Source organism: Aquarana catesbeiana, linkage group LG03, assembly GCF_042186555.1.
Source record: "Aquarana catesbeiana isolate 2022-GZ linkage group LG03, ASM4218655v1, whole genome shotgun sequence".
Taxonomy (NCBI): domain Eukaryota; kingdom Metazoa; phylum Chordata; class Amphibia; order Anura; family Ranidae; genus Aquarana; species Aquarana catesbeiana.
The window spans coordinates 547,336,073-547,352,418 of record NC_133326.1 but is presented as its reverse complement, the minus strand read 5'-3'; the positions used below and the strand labels follow the sequence as shown (position 1 = coordinate 547,352,418).

Below are 16,346 nucleotides of genomic sequence, written 5' to 3'. Positions count from 1 at the left end.
CTGTGGCCCAAAGTCAAACCCTGTATTATAGAATGATCAGAGGCCGTCTGGGATAAATATGCTATGGACTGGACATGGGGTGGCCAGGGCATAGTCTATTCTGGAGAGGGTTGCATAAGACCTGGACTGGCAGGAGAACACTTTGTCATTAGAATATTTCCAGCGCCATATGTCTACATATCTATAGGCACTGCACCACACACAAAATAATTTGGACTCAGACTGTAGAGGTTTCATCCTATCTAAGGCAGGCTGCAACACAGAGTTAAAATCCCCAAGGATGAGCATGGGACAACTAGGTAAAGAGGCAAAATGCACACTGAGTAAGGTAACCCCTTACAGATTAAAATCGCAACCCCTCGCGCATAGTTAGAATAAGTAGATTGGTAGTTATGGGCCACCCAATGTTTTTTGACATTTTTTAGACAATTTTAGATCCCATGAGATGAGTTTCCTGAAGGCACAGAACACGCGTTTTGCTGTGCCTCAGGGCCTCAAAAATAGAAGCTCTTTTAAATTTTAGAGTTCAGTCCGCGGACATTCCACGAACAAACGTTTACCTGAGACATAGGATCAGTGTAGAAACCACTAGGGCACGGAAGGGGGGGAGTGAAGGGGCCTCTGGAGGGCTCTCCATCCCCGGTCACAGCTACAGAAGGTCGTGAGGGTCGCAGTGCTACAAAAACATAAAAACACACGTACATCATACACACAACAGTAAAACTATGTACAGTAACATTACCCAGTAAGGGTAGCATTACCCCTGCCAAGCTCCAAAAAAGGGGAGAGGGCCTATACCCAAAACTTGTACCATGCGTGGGGCGCATGGCCGGCAACAGGAAGTAAGAGAGACGTCAGAAAAACAAAGGTAGTCAGTGTTCAACAAATATCAAAGGGGGGGGTGAACCCCAAGGCAGCTCAGGCCTGCTCAAAACTGAGGGCCAGGTACTCTCCTAACAGGAGATGTGTATGATCAACCATACTTGTCGCTTAGTAGTACTTCAGTGGTGATTAACAAAGGATAATAGGAATGGGCCAGGGGAGAAAGAAGATTCGGGTTATCCAGCTTTTCCAGCAAAACATGCGAACCTCCATCAGGCAGGTGGTTTGGGAGGGCGGGGTAGTGATTCCCACCAGGCCAGGGCATCCTGTGGGGATTGGAAAAATTCGACATTCCCCTGGTAGGTAACCCGGAGGGTGGCAGGGAACAGCATGGAGTATTGGATATCCTGCTCCCAGAGTTTCTGCTCGACATGCTGGTAACTGGCTCTTCAGTTACAGACTGTCGCAGAGTAGTCAAGGAAGAGGGACACCACAGAGTTATTAATCCAAAGACTTCCCTTCTTCCTGGCAGCCCCCAGGATAGAGTCACGATCCCTGTAATTGAGGAGACGAATCGCCACAGTACGTGGGGGGCCTCTTTCAGGGAGGGGGGTGCCCAGGGGCTCTGTGGGCCCTCTCAATCACAAAACAGGGGTATAGTTGAGTGCGGCCAAATTCTTGCTGGAGCCAGCTTTCAAGGAAGGCTACGGGATCAGGACCCTCCACACGTTCCGGGAGACCAACCAGATGTGGGTTATTCCTGTGGAGACTGTTCTCGAGGTCATCGACCTTATCCTCCAGGGTGGCAATCTTCCCCCCATATGTATTAAGTTTGGGCAGGATGGCGTTAATGGTGTCTTCTAGGTCACTAATACGTTGCTCGGTCTCAGTAACCCGGCCACGTAGTTTCTGCATGTCGCCTATGACATGCCCTATGATTAGGGCATAGAGGCCTGCTGACTTTTGATCCACTCAAATAAATATACATCCACACATATTACCTTTTTTGATACAATTATTGCCGATCGTTTTGGAGGAAAATGTTTTCTTTTAAAAAAAAAAGACTATTTACAACTTTACGTAAACAGGTGACCCAGCCCCCCTTTGACGCCTAGGGAAGTCCCCGTGGCGTCAGAGGGGGCAGGGTCACCGGGTGGCCCCGCCCTCAGTTATATAAGAACTGTTGCAAGCACAGAAGTGTCACATGGCGGGAGCCTCCCATTGAAGCGGATCGTCCGGAGGACGAAGCGGGGAAGAAGCCGGAGGAAGATGGAGAAGACCGGAGGAAGAAGCGGGGGAAGAAGAAGATGGAGGAAGAAGGAGAAAACCGAAGGAAGACCGGAGGAAGAAGGAGGGGAAAGAAGAAGACGACATTATTAATAAAGGAACTGTCAAAAACCGGCTATTGTGTTTTTTTTACCATTTTGACACTTTTTTTGTGAAATGGTAGGGGTACATCAAATTTGGCGCCGGGTTCGCCTTAATTTCCATATCAGATTCGAAGGGCCTGGTATGGATTTTAGGGGGACCCCCATGCAATTTATTTATTTTGTTATTTTATTTATTTTTCTAATTTTGGTTCGGGGTTCCCCTTGATATTCATACCAGACCCAAAGGGCCTGGTAATGTACTGGGGGGGGGGACCCATGCTCCTTTTTCTTCTTTTTTTTTTTCAATGATTTTTATCTATATTGCCGAGACCCTACAATTCATTACAGCCGCGATCAGTTTTAAATGACAATTTTACCTTTAGAAATGTCATTTTGCTGTGGTACTGTTCTAAACATGGGAAAAATGCGCCACTTTACAGGCATACTATAGTCACCCCCCAGACACGATATTTAAAGGAATATTTCATTTTTATTGTTTCACTTTAAGCATTAAAAAATCACTGCTCCCGAAAAAACGGCTGTTTTTTAAAAAAATGTTTTCATTGATACATGTCCCCTGGGGCAGGACCCGGGTCCCCAAACACTTCTTTTTATGACAATAACTTGCATATAAGCCTTTAAAATTAACACTTTTGATTTTTCATGTTAATGTCCCATAGACTTTAATGGTTTTCTGGCGGCTTTCGAATTTGCCCTGAACACAGCATATTGTTCAGTGTTCGCAGAACTTATGCTCGGCCCGAACCGGTCACCCATCCCTAATGACCAGCACATAGTCAGTAACTTATACACAAAACCTACAGATCGTAATCAGCTATTATTATATTCTAGCTTTCATCCAACAAGTCCATTTCTCGCAGCCAGTTGGTTCGCGTGTCCTGGATTGTTAGTGATCGAGATTTAATGAGAATCGGATTGGATGAGATGGAGGGGAAATTACGAGGTTATCCCAAGAAATTTATTAAAAAGGATCGAGACAGTCTGCTTAGTCACAGATCCGCACATAGTAACACTCAACGTCTCCATTTCATCTCACAATTTCATCCTTATTCCACTAGGGTTTAAAATATATTAAAGAAACACTGGTCTATCCTGCGTGACGGTTATCCTTCAGTGCAGGAATTTCAGTGTCCTCCCCTACCTTCTTACCGTCGAGGTTGGACGATATGACAGATTGGTTAAATCTGATCAGTATCGTCCTCCCTCGCCTCTTACAATGTTTCTGGGACCACGTAATTTTGTCTCATTGCCCTGTTTGTGTTGCATTCAATGTAACAGCTTGATAGCTTGATAAAAGGGAAATCCTTTTTCCATCCACATAGAGGCTATAATATTTAACATTAAAAACCATTATACTTGCCAGTCATCTTATGTTGTATACATAATCAGATGTCCATGTGGGTTATTTGTGGGAGAAACCACCCAAAAGGTGAAAGATTGCTAGACGTAAGTGTTCCATCAGGGATAAATTAGACAAATTACCCTTAGCCCAACATTTTACTGAGAAAGGACATACTGTTTCTCAATTAAGATTCATGGTTATAGATGGTATACGTAAGAACAGATGTGGAGGAAATGGGGACCCTTAGAAAGCGGGAAGTTCAATGGATACACTGTTTAAATTCATTATGGCCCAATGGATTGAATTCTTGATTTTGATTTATATTTATTTCTTTGATTTCTTTTTTTTTTATTTTTAGTAATTTTATATAATATATATAATCTCTTTTTTTTTCATAAACATTTTTTGTTGCCCCTTGCTGGGGCAAGCTATGCAGACGGATCCATTCAAGGTGTCTTTCTGGGCGAATAGAATGGTACCTGGGCCTCGTGTCCGAAGAAACAAGGTTTTTGCCTGTGAATGCTTCTCTTTTGAGAGCTGGACCCCGGAATCCAGTACTTTTTGGTATTAAGGCCATAAAGTTTACTGCCGGTGGTGCTATTGCAGGTCCAGGATTGTGGGTTTCCTCGAGGATCCCCTGGCTCCTGAAGGTTTAACGGAACCCGCTGTGAAGGGTGAAGATTGGGTCTGTTGGTTTACCACAGAAAACCCTGTGGTGGGAAAAGTCATGCTTTGCTCAGAGATCACGCTGTGTCACAGAAGCAGCAGACTTTTTCTCCAGCCAGCAGGCAGACCTCCAATAAGTTTGGGGGGTTTTTGCTTCCTCCAGACACCCCCACCTGGGCTGAGCTCTTCACGAGGTTGAGTATAAGGGAGAACTGAAAACTATCGGCTATGCCATTTTTTCTTTCACCGCCCCTACACGGGGCGGCTTCCAGCTCTCCTCCACACCATCCCTCCCTCACTCACAAGCCGATCCCGTTGGATTGGAGGTCCGTGCTTGCGCAGGAAAACTGTTTTTGAAAGAGAAAGGAGGGGGAGGGGGGCGTGATGCGAGGTGAGGGTGAGGCTTAGCGCGGTCTTGGCGTCCTCCAACACGGAAAAAAAAAAACTTGTGCTGGCTGCAAAATTGTCGCAGAGAGGCAAAAGTGGTCAAGGTGGTCCCCATGTAAGAGCAGAGGTTGGGGTTTGGTTAAATCCAAATGGACATTCTGGATCTCAAAGATCTAAACTCTTCCCTGCTCACCAGAAATTTCTATGCTTCGAGGTAGAAAAACTTCATTTCCAGTTTTGTAGCTCTACCTTTTCGGGCTAGCTACTGCACCTCGAGTGTTTATGAAGATCCTGGCTCCTCCTTTAGCCAGGTTAAGGGATCAAAGTATAATGATACTAGCCTACTTAGACGATCTACTCTTGATGGATCAATCGGTAACCCGTTTAAACCAAAGTCTGGTCACCGCAGTCAGCTACCTGGATTACTTTAGGTTGGATCCTCAACCTAGAAAAATCCTCCTTAAAACCACCAAGGAGATTGCAGTACTTAGGGCTGATCATAGATACAGTCCAGAAAAGGGTATTTTTGCCCCAGGAAAGAATCGGTTCCTTAAAGGAACTGATTCAGTTGGTCAAAACAAAGAAGAATCCTTCTATTCATCTTTGCATGAGTTTATTGGGAAAAATGGTGGCTTCTTTCGAGGCCGTTCCCTATGCACAGTTTCATTCAAGACTGCTGCAAAACAGTATCTTGTCCACTTGGAACAAGAAGGGCCAAACTTTGGACTTCCTGATGCGTTTATCCGCCAAAGTGCGTCAGAGCCTCAATTGGTGGTTAATATCCAAAAATCTTCAAAAAGAAAAATCCTTTCTACCGGTTGCCTGGAAAGTAGTAACAACAGATGCCAGCCTTTTGGGCTGGGGAGCAGTCCTGGACGAAGCGTCTGTCCAAGGGAAGTGGTCCAAATCAGAGTTAACCTTGCCCATCAATATTCTAGAGATTCGGGCAGTACACCTGGCCCTAAAGGCCTGAACGCTCAGACTACGGAATTATCCTGTCGGGATCCAATCTGACAATGCCACAGCTGTGGCTTATATCAATCACTAAGGGGGCACGAGAAGTTGTGCGGCCCAGAGAGAGGTGAATCATATTCTGTCTTGGGCAGAAAACAACATCCTTTGCCTATCAGCAGTTTTCATTCCAGGGATGGGGAATTGGCAGGCAGACTACTTGAGTCGCAAACAATTGTTCCCGGGAGAATGGCCCCTTCACCCTGACATCTTTCTGTCAATATGCCAAAAAAGGGGAGTGCCAGACGTGGATCTGTTTGCGTCCGGGTTCAACAACAAGATCGATAACTTTGTGTCAAGGACAAGGGATCTGATGCGTTCCCTCCTGTTCTGCTGCTTCTGCATCTCCTACGCAGGATCAAGCAAGAGGGAAAGGAGGTGATTTTGGTGGCCCCAGCGTGGCCCAGGATATCTTGGTTTGCCGAGATCATAAGGATGGCAGTAGGGGACCCTGCCCCTGTGGCCAGACCTTCTCTCGCAAGGTCCGGTGTTCCATCCTACCTTACAAACGCTAAATTTAACGGTTTGGCTATTGAGACCCACATTCTAAAGGACCATGGGCTGTCAGCTTCAGTAGTTTCTACCTTGGTTAATGCTAGGAAGCTGGTTTCCAGAATCCATATATTAGTCTGGAAGGCATATGTCTCCTGGTGTGAATCCAGGGGTTGACACCCCAGGAAATATATCATAGGTAGGATCCTTGAGTTCCTACAGATGGGATCAGTAATGAAGCTTGCCTTGAGCACTATCAAGGGCCAGGTGTCCGCCTTATCTGTGTTTTTTCAACGACCACTTGCTTCACACTCTCTGGTTCATAACCTTATCCAGGGGGTAAAGCGGATTAATCCCCCAGTTAAGTCACCCCTGAACCCTTGGGACTTAAATTTAGCCCTGTCGGCTTTACAATTCAAGATGTTCCCTTGATCCTCTTGGTGAGGGAAATAGTTTTCTTGGTTGCCATATCTTCTGCAAGGAGAGTATCAGAGTTGGCTGCTCTTTCCTGTAAAGAGCCATATTTGATTATTCGTAAGGATAAGGTTGTATTGCGTCCTTATCCTAATTTTCTACTGAAGGTAGTGTCAAGTTTTCATTTAAACCAGGATATTTTTCTGCCTTCATTTTTTCCAGAACCTCATTCTGTGGAAGAAAAGTCACTACATTCTCTTGATGTGGTGAGAGCGGTCAAGGTCTATTTAAAAGCGACTGCTCAGATTCGTAAAACAGATGTTTTGTTTGTGTTGCCAGATGGTCCTAAAAGAGGACAGGCATCGTCGAAATCTACCATTTCTAAATGGATTCGTCAAGTGATTGTTCAAGCTTATGGTTTAAAAAGGAAAATTCCTTTTCATATTAAAGCGCACTCCACCAGGGTTGGCAGTGCATCACCAAGCCTCCATGGCTCAGATCTGCAAGGCCGCAACTTGGTCTTCAATCCATACATTTACCAGATTCTATCAAGTAGATGTAAAAGGTCATAAGGATATTGCCTTTGGGCGCAGTGTACTGCAGGCTGCAGTATAAGTCCTCTAGTCTCTTGGTGCCCTACTTTTGTTGTGTCTCTCTCCCTTCAGTTGGCATTGCTATGGGACATCCCACATAGTAACTACTATGGCTCTGTGTCCCCTGATGTATGAAAAGAAAATAGGATTTTTAAAACAGCTTACCTGTAAAATCCTTTTCTTTGAAGTACATCTGGGGAAACAGAGATCCCTACCTTCTTGGTATACATGTGTATTGCTTTGCTACAAAATTGAGGTACTCCCAGTAGTGGGAGGGGTTATATAGGGAGTGCACTTTTTGTCTTAGGGTGTGCCAGTGTTCATCACCTGAAGGTGACCTATAACCCACATAGTAACTACTATGGCTCTGTGCCTTGTGATGTACTTCAAAGAAAATGATTTAACAGGTAAGCTATTTTAAAAATACTGTTTCCTTTTCAGAGCAATCAGACCCTTGCACAGGTCAATTATTTACGGTATGTATATATATATATATATATGAGAGAGAGAGAGAGATTGCTCAGCACTGCCACATTTGGTTCGTGTGTACTTCACCTTCAACACTTACATACATACATATTTTTTTTTGTCTTTATGTAAGAAGAGGACATATATAGGATACACCCACTTGGTATTTCCAAAGCTCCCTGGTGGCTTTCCAAAAGAGATAACTAAGCAATTAGTGATCTCCTTTCAGGAACACTGCTACTTGTATGATATGGACCTTGCTCTGACTCATTCACTTGTGTGTTGAGCTATTGAGCCCTGTAAACAGGAGTCAAGCAAAGTAGCCAAGAAGAGCCTGGAAAATGTGAAAAGCAGCTGACAGTGTCAATTGCTGGGTGCACAGGAAAAATATTTAAGGACTTCTTCCTGTATTCAATGTCATTACATAGCTGTCATCTGGTTTGTCACTGGTGCTTTGGCCATCCATGAACCATACAACTACTCTCAAGGCAGATGAATGTGAGATTACAGGGATTCTTTCATATCCTTTTTCTGGGAACACCTGATTGTCCATATTCCCTCTTTTATTATAATTCAGTGTAAAATGTAATTTGATATTTTGATTTGCAACTGATTATGGAAAGTATAATGAAATGTCACCTGTTGTCGTATTGCAGGTCTTGGTCCCTCTGGTCCTCTTACAGCGCCTCCTGCTGGAGCTCACAAGGCGTGGGGATCGTCAGCTAAACAATCTTGTACAATTTGGAGTATCGTATATTGAGGAAATGTGTTCTGACTACATCATCCAGCAAGGAGGATGGGTAAGTAAATTCTGTTCAGCTGCTTTTATGATTTGCACTGTATTTGTATGCTTCATTACTAGCAGGGCAGCAACACTATTGACTGTTGCAGTTCTGCATCTTTCTGTAATGAACTCCTCATTGGAGGGTGGAAGTAACTGCCTCAGGCTCTCATTGGCACGTTGAGAGGCTGAGCCAGCTGCCATTCAGGCATCTGTGCTGAATCTGGATCAAAGGAGCGCAGAACTAAGTGCACTCCTGTGACTCACAGGAGAAGTGTGACCAAAGGAGCTTTTGCCATATTTCTGCTTTAAAGTGGAGTTCCACCCACTTTTACAACTCTCCAGCATCCCTCACTAAACTGTGCACTGCAAATGAATTGGATATTTTTAAATTTTTTTTCTCAGCACCTACTGTATATCTGCTGTATTCATTTTTCACTTCCTCCTCCCTAGCCGTGGCTCATTGCATCATTTCCTGTTTGCAATGGCTTCTGGGAAGGGGCGGCAACTTCCTCTGACACTGCCGTTGCTATGGAAACCTGACCTGAAACCTATTACACTGCTTGTGCTGCACTGAGCATATGCGAGATCTGCAAGGATGAGACCCAGGAAGAAATACAGTCTGGCTTCAGATGCACACACTTAAGATGGCCAAAGCCTGCTGTAAGTTTATAAAATAACAAACTGCTGCTATAAACGAACAAAACAGACCTTAGTTTACAGACTAACTTTACTAGAATACATTAAGCTTGTGTATTATATGGCTATTTTTATTTAAAAAGTATAATTTTGGCCGGAACACCACTTTAATGTACAAGTAGGTCCCTGGGGTGCAAACTAGAGGAACTCGATCCATCCAGGTTACATAAATAAAAAAAGACTAGTTAAAAATCAACAGGATTTGGAGGGAGAATTGCTCCCCTTTTCAGGAGTAACAACTGTTACTCCCGAAGGGGGAGTTATGTTCATTTTGAAGCGCTTGGAGTTCAGTTTTATCTAATAAACTTGTGCAGATGACAAACTCCAGACTAAAACTGGCCATAAGCCAGTAGAATTTTGTTAGAAAGAAAAATAGTTTTTGTAACATTTAACCACTTGCTAAATATAGGTGATTTGCATTTCCACGATGATTTATGGGCAGAACCTGCTGATCTGCTGAACGAGAGACGGAAGAGAGCCCTGTATTGGTAAACAACACAGGGCTCTCTATAGACAGCAGCGATGTGTTGTTTTTTTACTCCCTGCAAATTAGCACATTGGTTATTGAAAACAGCACAGTAAACATTGTTAAGCACACGGGTAACCCTTTGATTGTCCCTAAATGTTAAGCCCTTCCCAGCCAGTGTCATTAGTACAGTGACATTGTATATTATTAGCACCAATCACTGTATTAGTGTCACTGGTGGTGTCAGTCCCCCCCCCAACCCCCACAGTCCCTTTTAAGGTTCCTGATCACTGCCATACTAGTATAAATAAATAAAAAAATTATATATTCGCTATATATATATATATATATATATATATATATATATATCGGAAAGTATTCTGACCCCCTTAAATTTTTCACTTTGTTATATTGCAGCCATTTGCTAAAATCATTTAAGTTAATTTTTTTTCCTCATTAATGTACACACAGGACCCCATCAGAAAAACACAGAATTGTTGACATTTTTGCAGATTTATTAAAAAAGAACTGAAATATCACATGGTCCTAAGTATTCAGACCCTTTGCTGTGACACTCATATATTTAACTCAGGTGCTGTCCATTTCTTCTGATCATCCTTGAGATGGTTCTACACCTTCATTTGAGTCCAGCTGTGTTTGATTATACTGATTGGACTTGATTAGGAAAGCCACACACCTGTCTATATAAGACCTTACAACTCACGGTGCATGTCAGAGCAAATGAGAATCATGAGGTCAAAGGAACTGCCTGAAGAGCTCAGAGACAGAATTGTGGCAAAGCACAGATCTGGCCAAGGTTACAAAAAAATTTCTGCTGCACTTAAGGTTCCTAGGAGCACAGCGGCCTCCATAATCCTTAAATGGAAGACATTTGGGATGACCAGAGCCCTTCCTAGAGCTGGCCGTCCGGCCAAACTGACCTATCGGGGGAGAAGAGCCTTGATTTGAGAGGTAAAGAAGAACCCAAAGATTACTGTGGCTGAGCTCCAGAGATGCAATCGGGAGATGGGAGAAAGTTGTAGAAAGTCAACCATCACTGCAGCCCTCCACCAGTCGGGGCCTTATGGCAGAGTGGCCCGACGGAAGCCTCTCCTCAGTGCAAGCCACATGAAAGCATGAAAGCCCGCATGGAGTTTGCTAAAAAAAGACCTGAAGGACTCCAAGATGGTGAGAAATAAGATTCTCTGATCTGATGAGACCAAGATAGAACTTTTTGGCCTTAATTCTAAGCAGTATGTGTGGAGAAAACCCAGGCACTGCTCATCACCTGTCCAATACAGTCCCAACAGTGAAGCATGGTGGTGGCAGCATCATGCTGTGGGGGTGTTTTTCAGCTGCAGGGACAGGACGACTGGTTGCAATCGAGGGAAAGATGAATGGGGCCAAGTACAGGGATATCCTAGACGAAAACCTTCTCCAGAGTGCTCAGGACCTCAGACTGGGCCAAAGGTTTACCTTCCAACAAGACAATGACCCTAAGCACACAGCTAAAATAATGGAGTGGCTTCACAACAACTCCGTGACTGTTCTTGAATGGCCCAGCCAGAGCCCTGACTTAAACCTAATTGAGCATCTCTGGAGAGACCTAAAAATTTCCTTCCACCAACATTTACCATCCAACCTGACAGAACTGGAGAGGATCTGCAAGAAGGAATGGCAGAGGATCCCCAAATCCAGGTGTGAAAAACTTGTTGCATCTTTCCCAAAAAGACTCATGGCTGTATTAGATCTAAAGGGTGCTTCTACTAAATACTGAGCAAAGGGTCTGAATACTTAGGACCATGTGATATTTCAGTTTTTCTTTTTTAATAAATGCTGCAAAAATGTCAACAATTCTGTGTTTTTCTGTCAATATGGGGTGCTGTGTGTACATTAATGAACTTAAATGATTTTAGCAAATGGCTGCAATATAACAAAGAGTGAAAAATTTAAGGGGGTCTGAATACTTTCTGTCCCCACTGTATATACTATCGTTTGTAGACACTAAACTTTCACACAAAACAGTCAATATACACTTATTGGGATTTTTTTTTTACCAAAGACCTGTAGCAGAATATATTTTGGCCTAAATTTTTGAAGCAATTAGATTAGATTATTTTTTTTTTTTTTTTTTTTTATTGGATATGTTTTATATGAATGTAAAAAATGTTTTTTTTTTTTTTTTTTTCATTTATATATTCAAAAATAAAAAACCCAGTGGTGATCAAATACCACCAAAAGAGAGCTCTATTTGTGGGGAGTTTTTTGCACAGTGCTAAATAGCAAAAATTGCCTGGTCTTGACGGGGGTAAAACCTTCCAGATCTGAAGTGGTTAATTGACAAGAAAAATCAAAGAAGGATGATTTTTTTTTTTTTTTTTTTGATTTTTGTTTTTCTTCTTCTTGGGTGAACGAAATTGTAATGGAATGTGGTTTGCTCAGAAAAAAACGTGTTGTATTTGCTGTATTGTGCTTGTGCATCCTGAAATTGTATGCAGAATGTAGAACATTGGCATGGCAATCGAACAACATGTTTCATGGTTTTCTTTTGAAATCTGTCGAGTCAATAATATAAGTCCATATTGATTGCTCTGACAAACTTTTTTTTTTTTTTTTTTTTTCCATACAAACGTTTAAAAAAAATTCTGCTGTTTGGTAACCTTTAAACAAGTTGGGATAAAGGACACAAAAGGGGTCCATGCCCAAATCAGCTTAGCTTCTAAGGGGAGCCCCTCGAAAGGAGAACTGTAATTCAGTATAGATTTGCAATGTTTTTTTTTCAAGCGATAACTTAACCAGAAGCAGAAAGGGAGCAGCTCTATAACATTCAATACTGAAAAGTGTTAATACACAGTTTAATCATTTTATTTTGTTTTGTTGAAGTGTCCCTCCGCAGGCCAGAATATCTGCATGGCTGACTGTCTTTGAATGTGTCACATGTCGCCCTTTTCTCTGTTGTGTCTGCTGCACTTTGAACTCTGGCTGTGTACTCACTGGCAGATCGTCCTCTGTCTTCCCTGCAGATTAGATGGCAGGATTACAGGCGTCCCCATCCATCTGCTTTCACTGCATGGAAGGTAATCCTTCAGGAAATGGAGAGTTTAAGTGCGTTTTCATTTCCCCGGTCTGTCCTCTCTGTGCAGATGTTGTAAGGTGCCCAAGCCCTCTGGCCTTGTCTCTGTCCTGGTGTGACATCGCTGCTACCTAAAGCTGAACTCCAGCCTTCCCTGCAGTCTTGCACAGTTGTACAGGCTCCTCTCTTGTACTGAAACTGCTTACCCAGATTTCACTGCACACTGTCAGTTATTATATTAGGCTGGCCGTACACCAAGTCTTTGTCTTTTGTTCAGCCTGCTGGTTGAACAAAAGAAAATTACTTGATTTCCCCATCCACACAATTGATGTGGATGTGGGGGAACCCCATCCACTGAGCCTTTGTATTCTTATGCCCCGTACACACGGTCGGATTTTCCAACGGAAAATGTGTGATAGGACCTTGTTGTCGGAAATTTCGACCGTGTGTAGGCTCCATCACACATTTCCCATCGGATTTTCCGACACACAAAGTTTGAGAGCAGGATATAAAATTTTCCGACAACAAAATCCGTTGTCGGAAATTCCGATCGTGTGTACACAAATCCGACGGACAAAGTGCCACGCATGCTCAGAATAAATAAAGAGATGAAAGCTATTGGCCACTGCCCAGTTTATAGTCCCGACGTACGTGTTTTACGTCACCGCGTTTGGAACGATCGGATTTTCCGACAACTTTGTGTGACCCTGTGTATGCAAGACAAGTTTGAGCCAACATCCGTCGGAAAAAATCCTAGGATTTTGTTGTCGGAATGTCCAAAGTCCGACCGTGTGTACAGGGCATTACAGTGGGGAGAATTTCCCTCTGTCAGAATACACTTACAGTGCCTTGAAAAAGTTTTCACACCCCTTGAAATTTTCCACATTTTGTCATGTTACAACCAAAACCGTAAATGTATTGTATTGGGATTTTATGTGATAGACAAACGCAAAGTGGCACATAATTGTGAAGTGGAAGGAAAATTTATAAATGGTTTTCAATTTTTTTTTTTTACAAATATGTGAAAAGTGTGGCGTGCATTTGTATTTAGCCTCCTTTACTCTGATACCCCTAACCAAAATTGAGTGGTACAATTGTCTTCAGAAGTCACCTAATTAGTAAATAGAGTCCACCTGTGTGTAATTTAATCTTAGTATAAATAGAGCTGTTCTGTGAACTCCTCAGAGGTTTGTTGGAGAACCTTAGTGAACAAACTGCATCATGAAGGCCAAGCAACACACCAGACAGGTCAGGGATAAAGTTGCGGAGAAGTTTAAAGCAGGGATTGGTTATAAAAAAAATATCCCAAGCTTTGAACATCTCACGAATGTTCAATCCATCATCCGAAAATGGAAAGAGTATGGCACAACTGCAAACCTACCAAGACATGGTCGTTCACCTAAACTGACAGGCCGGACAAGGAGAGCGTTAATTAGAGAAGCAGCCAAGAGGCCCATGGTAATTCTTGAGGAGCTGCAGAGATCCACAGCTCAGGTGGGACAATCTGTCCACAGGACAACTATCAGTCATGCACTCCGCAAATCTGGCCTTTATGGAAGAGTGGCAAGAAGAAAGCCATTATTGAAAGATAGCAAAAGAAGTTCAGTTTACAGTTTGTGAGAAGCCACGTGGGGGACACAGCAAACATGTGGAAGAAGGTGCTCTGGTTAGGTGAGACCAAAATTGAACTTTTTGGCCTAAAAGCAAAATGCTGTGTGGCGGAAAACTAGCATTGCACATCACCCTGAACACAACATCCCCACAGTGAAACATGGTGATAGCCGAATCATGTTATGGGGATGCTTTTCTTCAGCAGGGACAAGGAAGCTGGTCAGAGTTGATGGGAAGATGGAGGGTGCCAAATACAGGGCAATCTTAGAAGAAAACCTGTTAGAGTCTGCAAAAGACTTGAGACTGGGGTGGAGGTTCACCTTTCAGTAGGACAACGACCCTAAACATACAGCCAGAGATCCAATGGAATAGTTTAGATTCAAAGCATATTCTTGTATTAGAATGGCCCAGTCAAAGTCCAGACCTAAATACAATTGAGAATCTGTGGCAAGACTTAAAAATTGCTGTTCAGACACTCTCCATCCAATCTGACAGAGCTTGAGCTATTTTGCAAAAAAGAATAGGCAAAAATGTCACTGTCTAGATGTACAAAGCTGGTAGAGACCTACCCAGCTGTAATTGCAGTGAAAGGTGGTTCTACAAAGTATGGGCTAAATACAAATGCATGCCACACTTTTCACATATTTATTTGTAAAAAAAAATAAATTAAAACTATTAATAATTTTCTTTCCATTTAGTGTTGGTCTATCACATAAAATCCCAATAAAATACATTTAGTTGTAACCTGACAAAATGTGGAAAATTTCAAGGTGTATGAATATTTTTTCTAGGCAGTGTAATCTGTTATGTGGATTTGTTATCCTGAGGAATGGCCCAAAATTGCTTCATGGGTGGCCTGGTCGGACATCATTCAATAGAGATCAAAGAAGCTGAGAAGAATATTGTCAGCCAAACAGCAGCTACACCCAATCAAATGCAGCTGCTGTTCGTTTATTTTTACAGGTTCTGGTTGCAGCTGTCCGAATACGATTGCCACAGCGTCTGCATTTTATAGTGTGTATGGAGGAATCTGTTAGATTATTTTTGTTCAGCCCATAAATTGAATGAAAATAATCTGTGTGTGTATACCCAGCTTCTGGCACTGCCCTAACTCCACACAAACTTTGCAGAAAACATCTTGGCTGTGTTCAGCTGCTTGTAAACCGTTTGACATTCTTTCCTTTGGCTGGAGCCATACTTTTCTGGATGGCTTCCATGAGTTGGGACCAGCCATAGGACTGGCTGAGCCCAGCTTGATGATATTAAAACCATTTTCTGCAGACTGTCAAGTGGGGTAGCAGGGCCATACAGTGAAGAGGGAGCAGGGCTGAGGGTATAGCCTATACTTACACTTACAGGCCATACACTTTGTTTTTTAAACATTTTTTCAGCCTGCTAACAGTGTGGATATACAAATCTCCCCTGCTGTCTATTGTATTTTGACAGCTGGTACCACCCTCCATCAGAATACCCAAACTGTGCCTGTATCTGATTGGATGTAGGTGCTGTTCGGACAACCGTTTTTTCACCTAGCTCTTTCGACGGTTGAACAATTGACTTTTCTAGAGCTAGGTGGTGCTTCCCGGGGCATCCAGAACTCAAATTTTGGCCAGTTCAGCAAGAATTATTAGAAATTTGAGCTGTGTACAGCAGCCTTAAAGTGATTGTAAATCTTCATTTATTTTTTGTTTAAAAAAAAAAATGAAACATGTCATATTTGATCTGTCCAATGGTTTTGCACAGAGCAGCACCAATGCTCCTGTTCTGGGGTCCCCCACCAGTGCTCTTGGCTCCACCTCTTCATGCAAGTGCTGGAAGTACAAGCAGCTTCCTATGGAGGCACTCTTGTGGGCTCGATCCTATAGACACAGATGGCGCAGCTTGATCCTGCCCCCCCCCCCCCAACACACACTCCAGTCACAAGATTTTATTGACTGTTGTGGGAGCTGGCAATCAGCCCAGTGAGGAGGGAGACAGCCGAGAGTTTATGCTCTTGGGCACAATGCTGGATCGAAAATGGAGCTTGAGTAAGTATAGGGGGGGATCCTGTGGCACAGCAGTTTTTTTTGTTTTTTTTTTGTTTTTTACCTTGATACAGAGAATAAAAAAAAAACCCTTAAAGGGTAACTT

The 16,346-nt window shown here is 42.9% G+C and overlaps 1 protein-coding gene across 1 annotated transcript in view; it reads left to right on the top strand.

Moving 5' to 3' along the window:
* Positions 1-16,346, top strand: part of BCL2L13 (BCL2 like 13) — a 75,941-nt gene that overhangs the window by 41,712 nt on the left and 17,883 nt on the right. Inside the window, exon 6 of the mRNA XM_073621562.1 lies at positions 8,243-8,386. Coding sequence (XP_073477663.1) covers positions 8,243-8,386 — 144 coding nt within the window. The remainder of the gene's footprint in view (positions 1-8,242; positions 8,387-16,346) is intronic.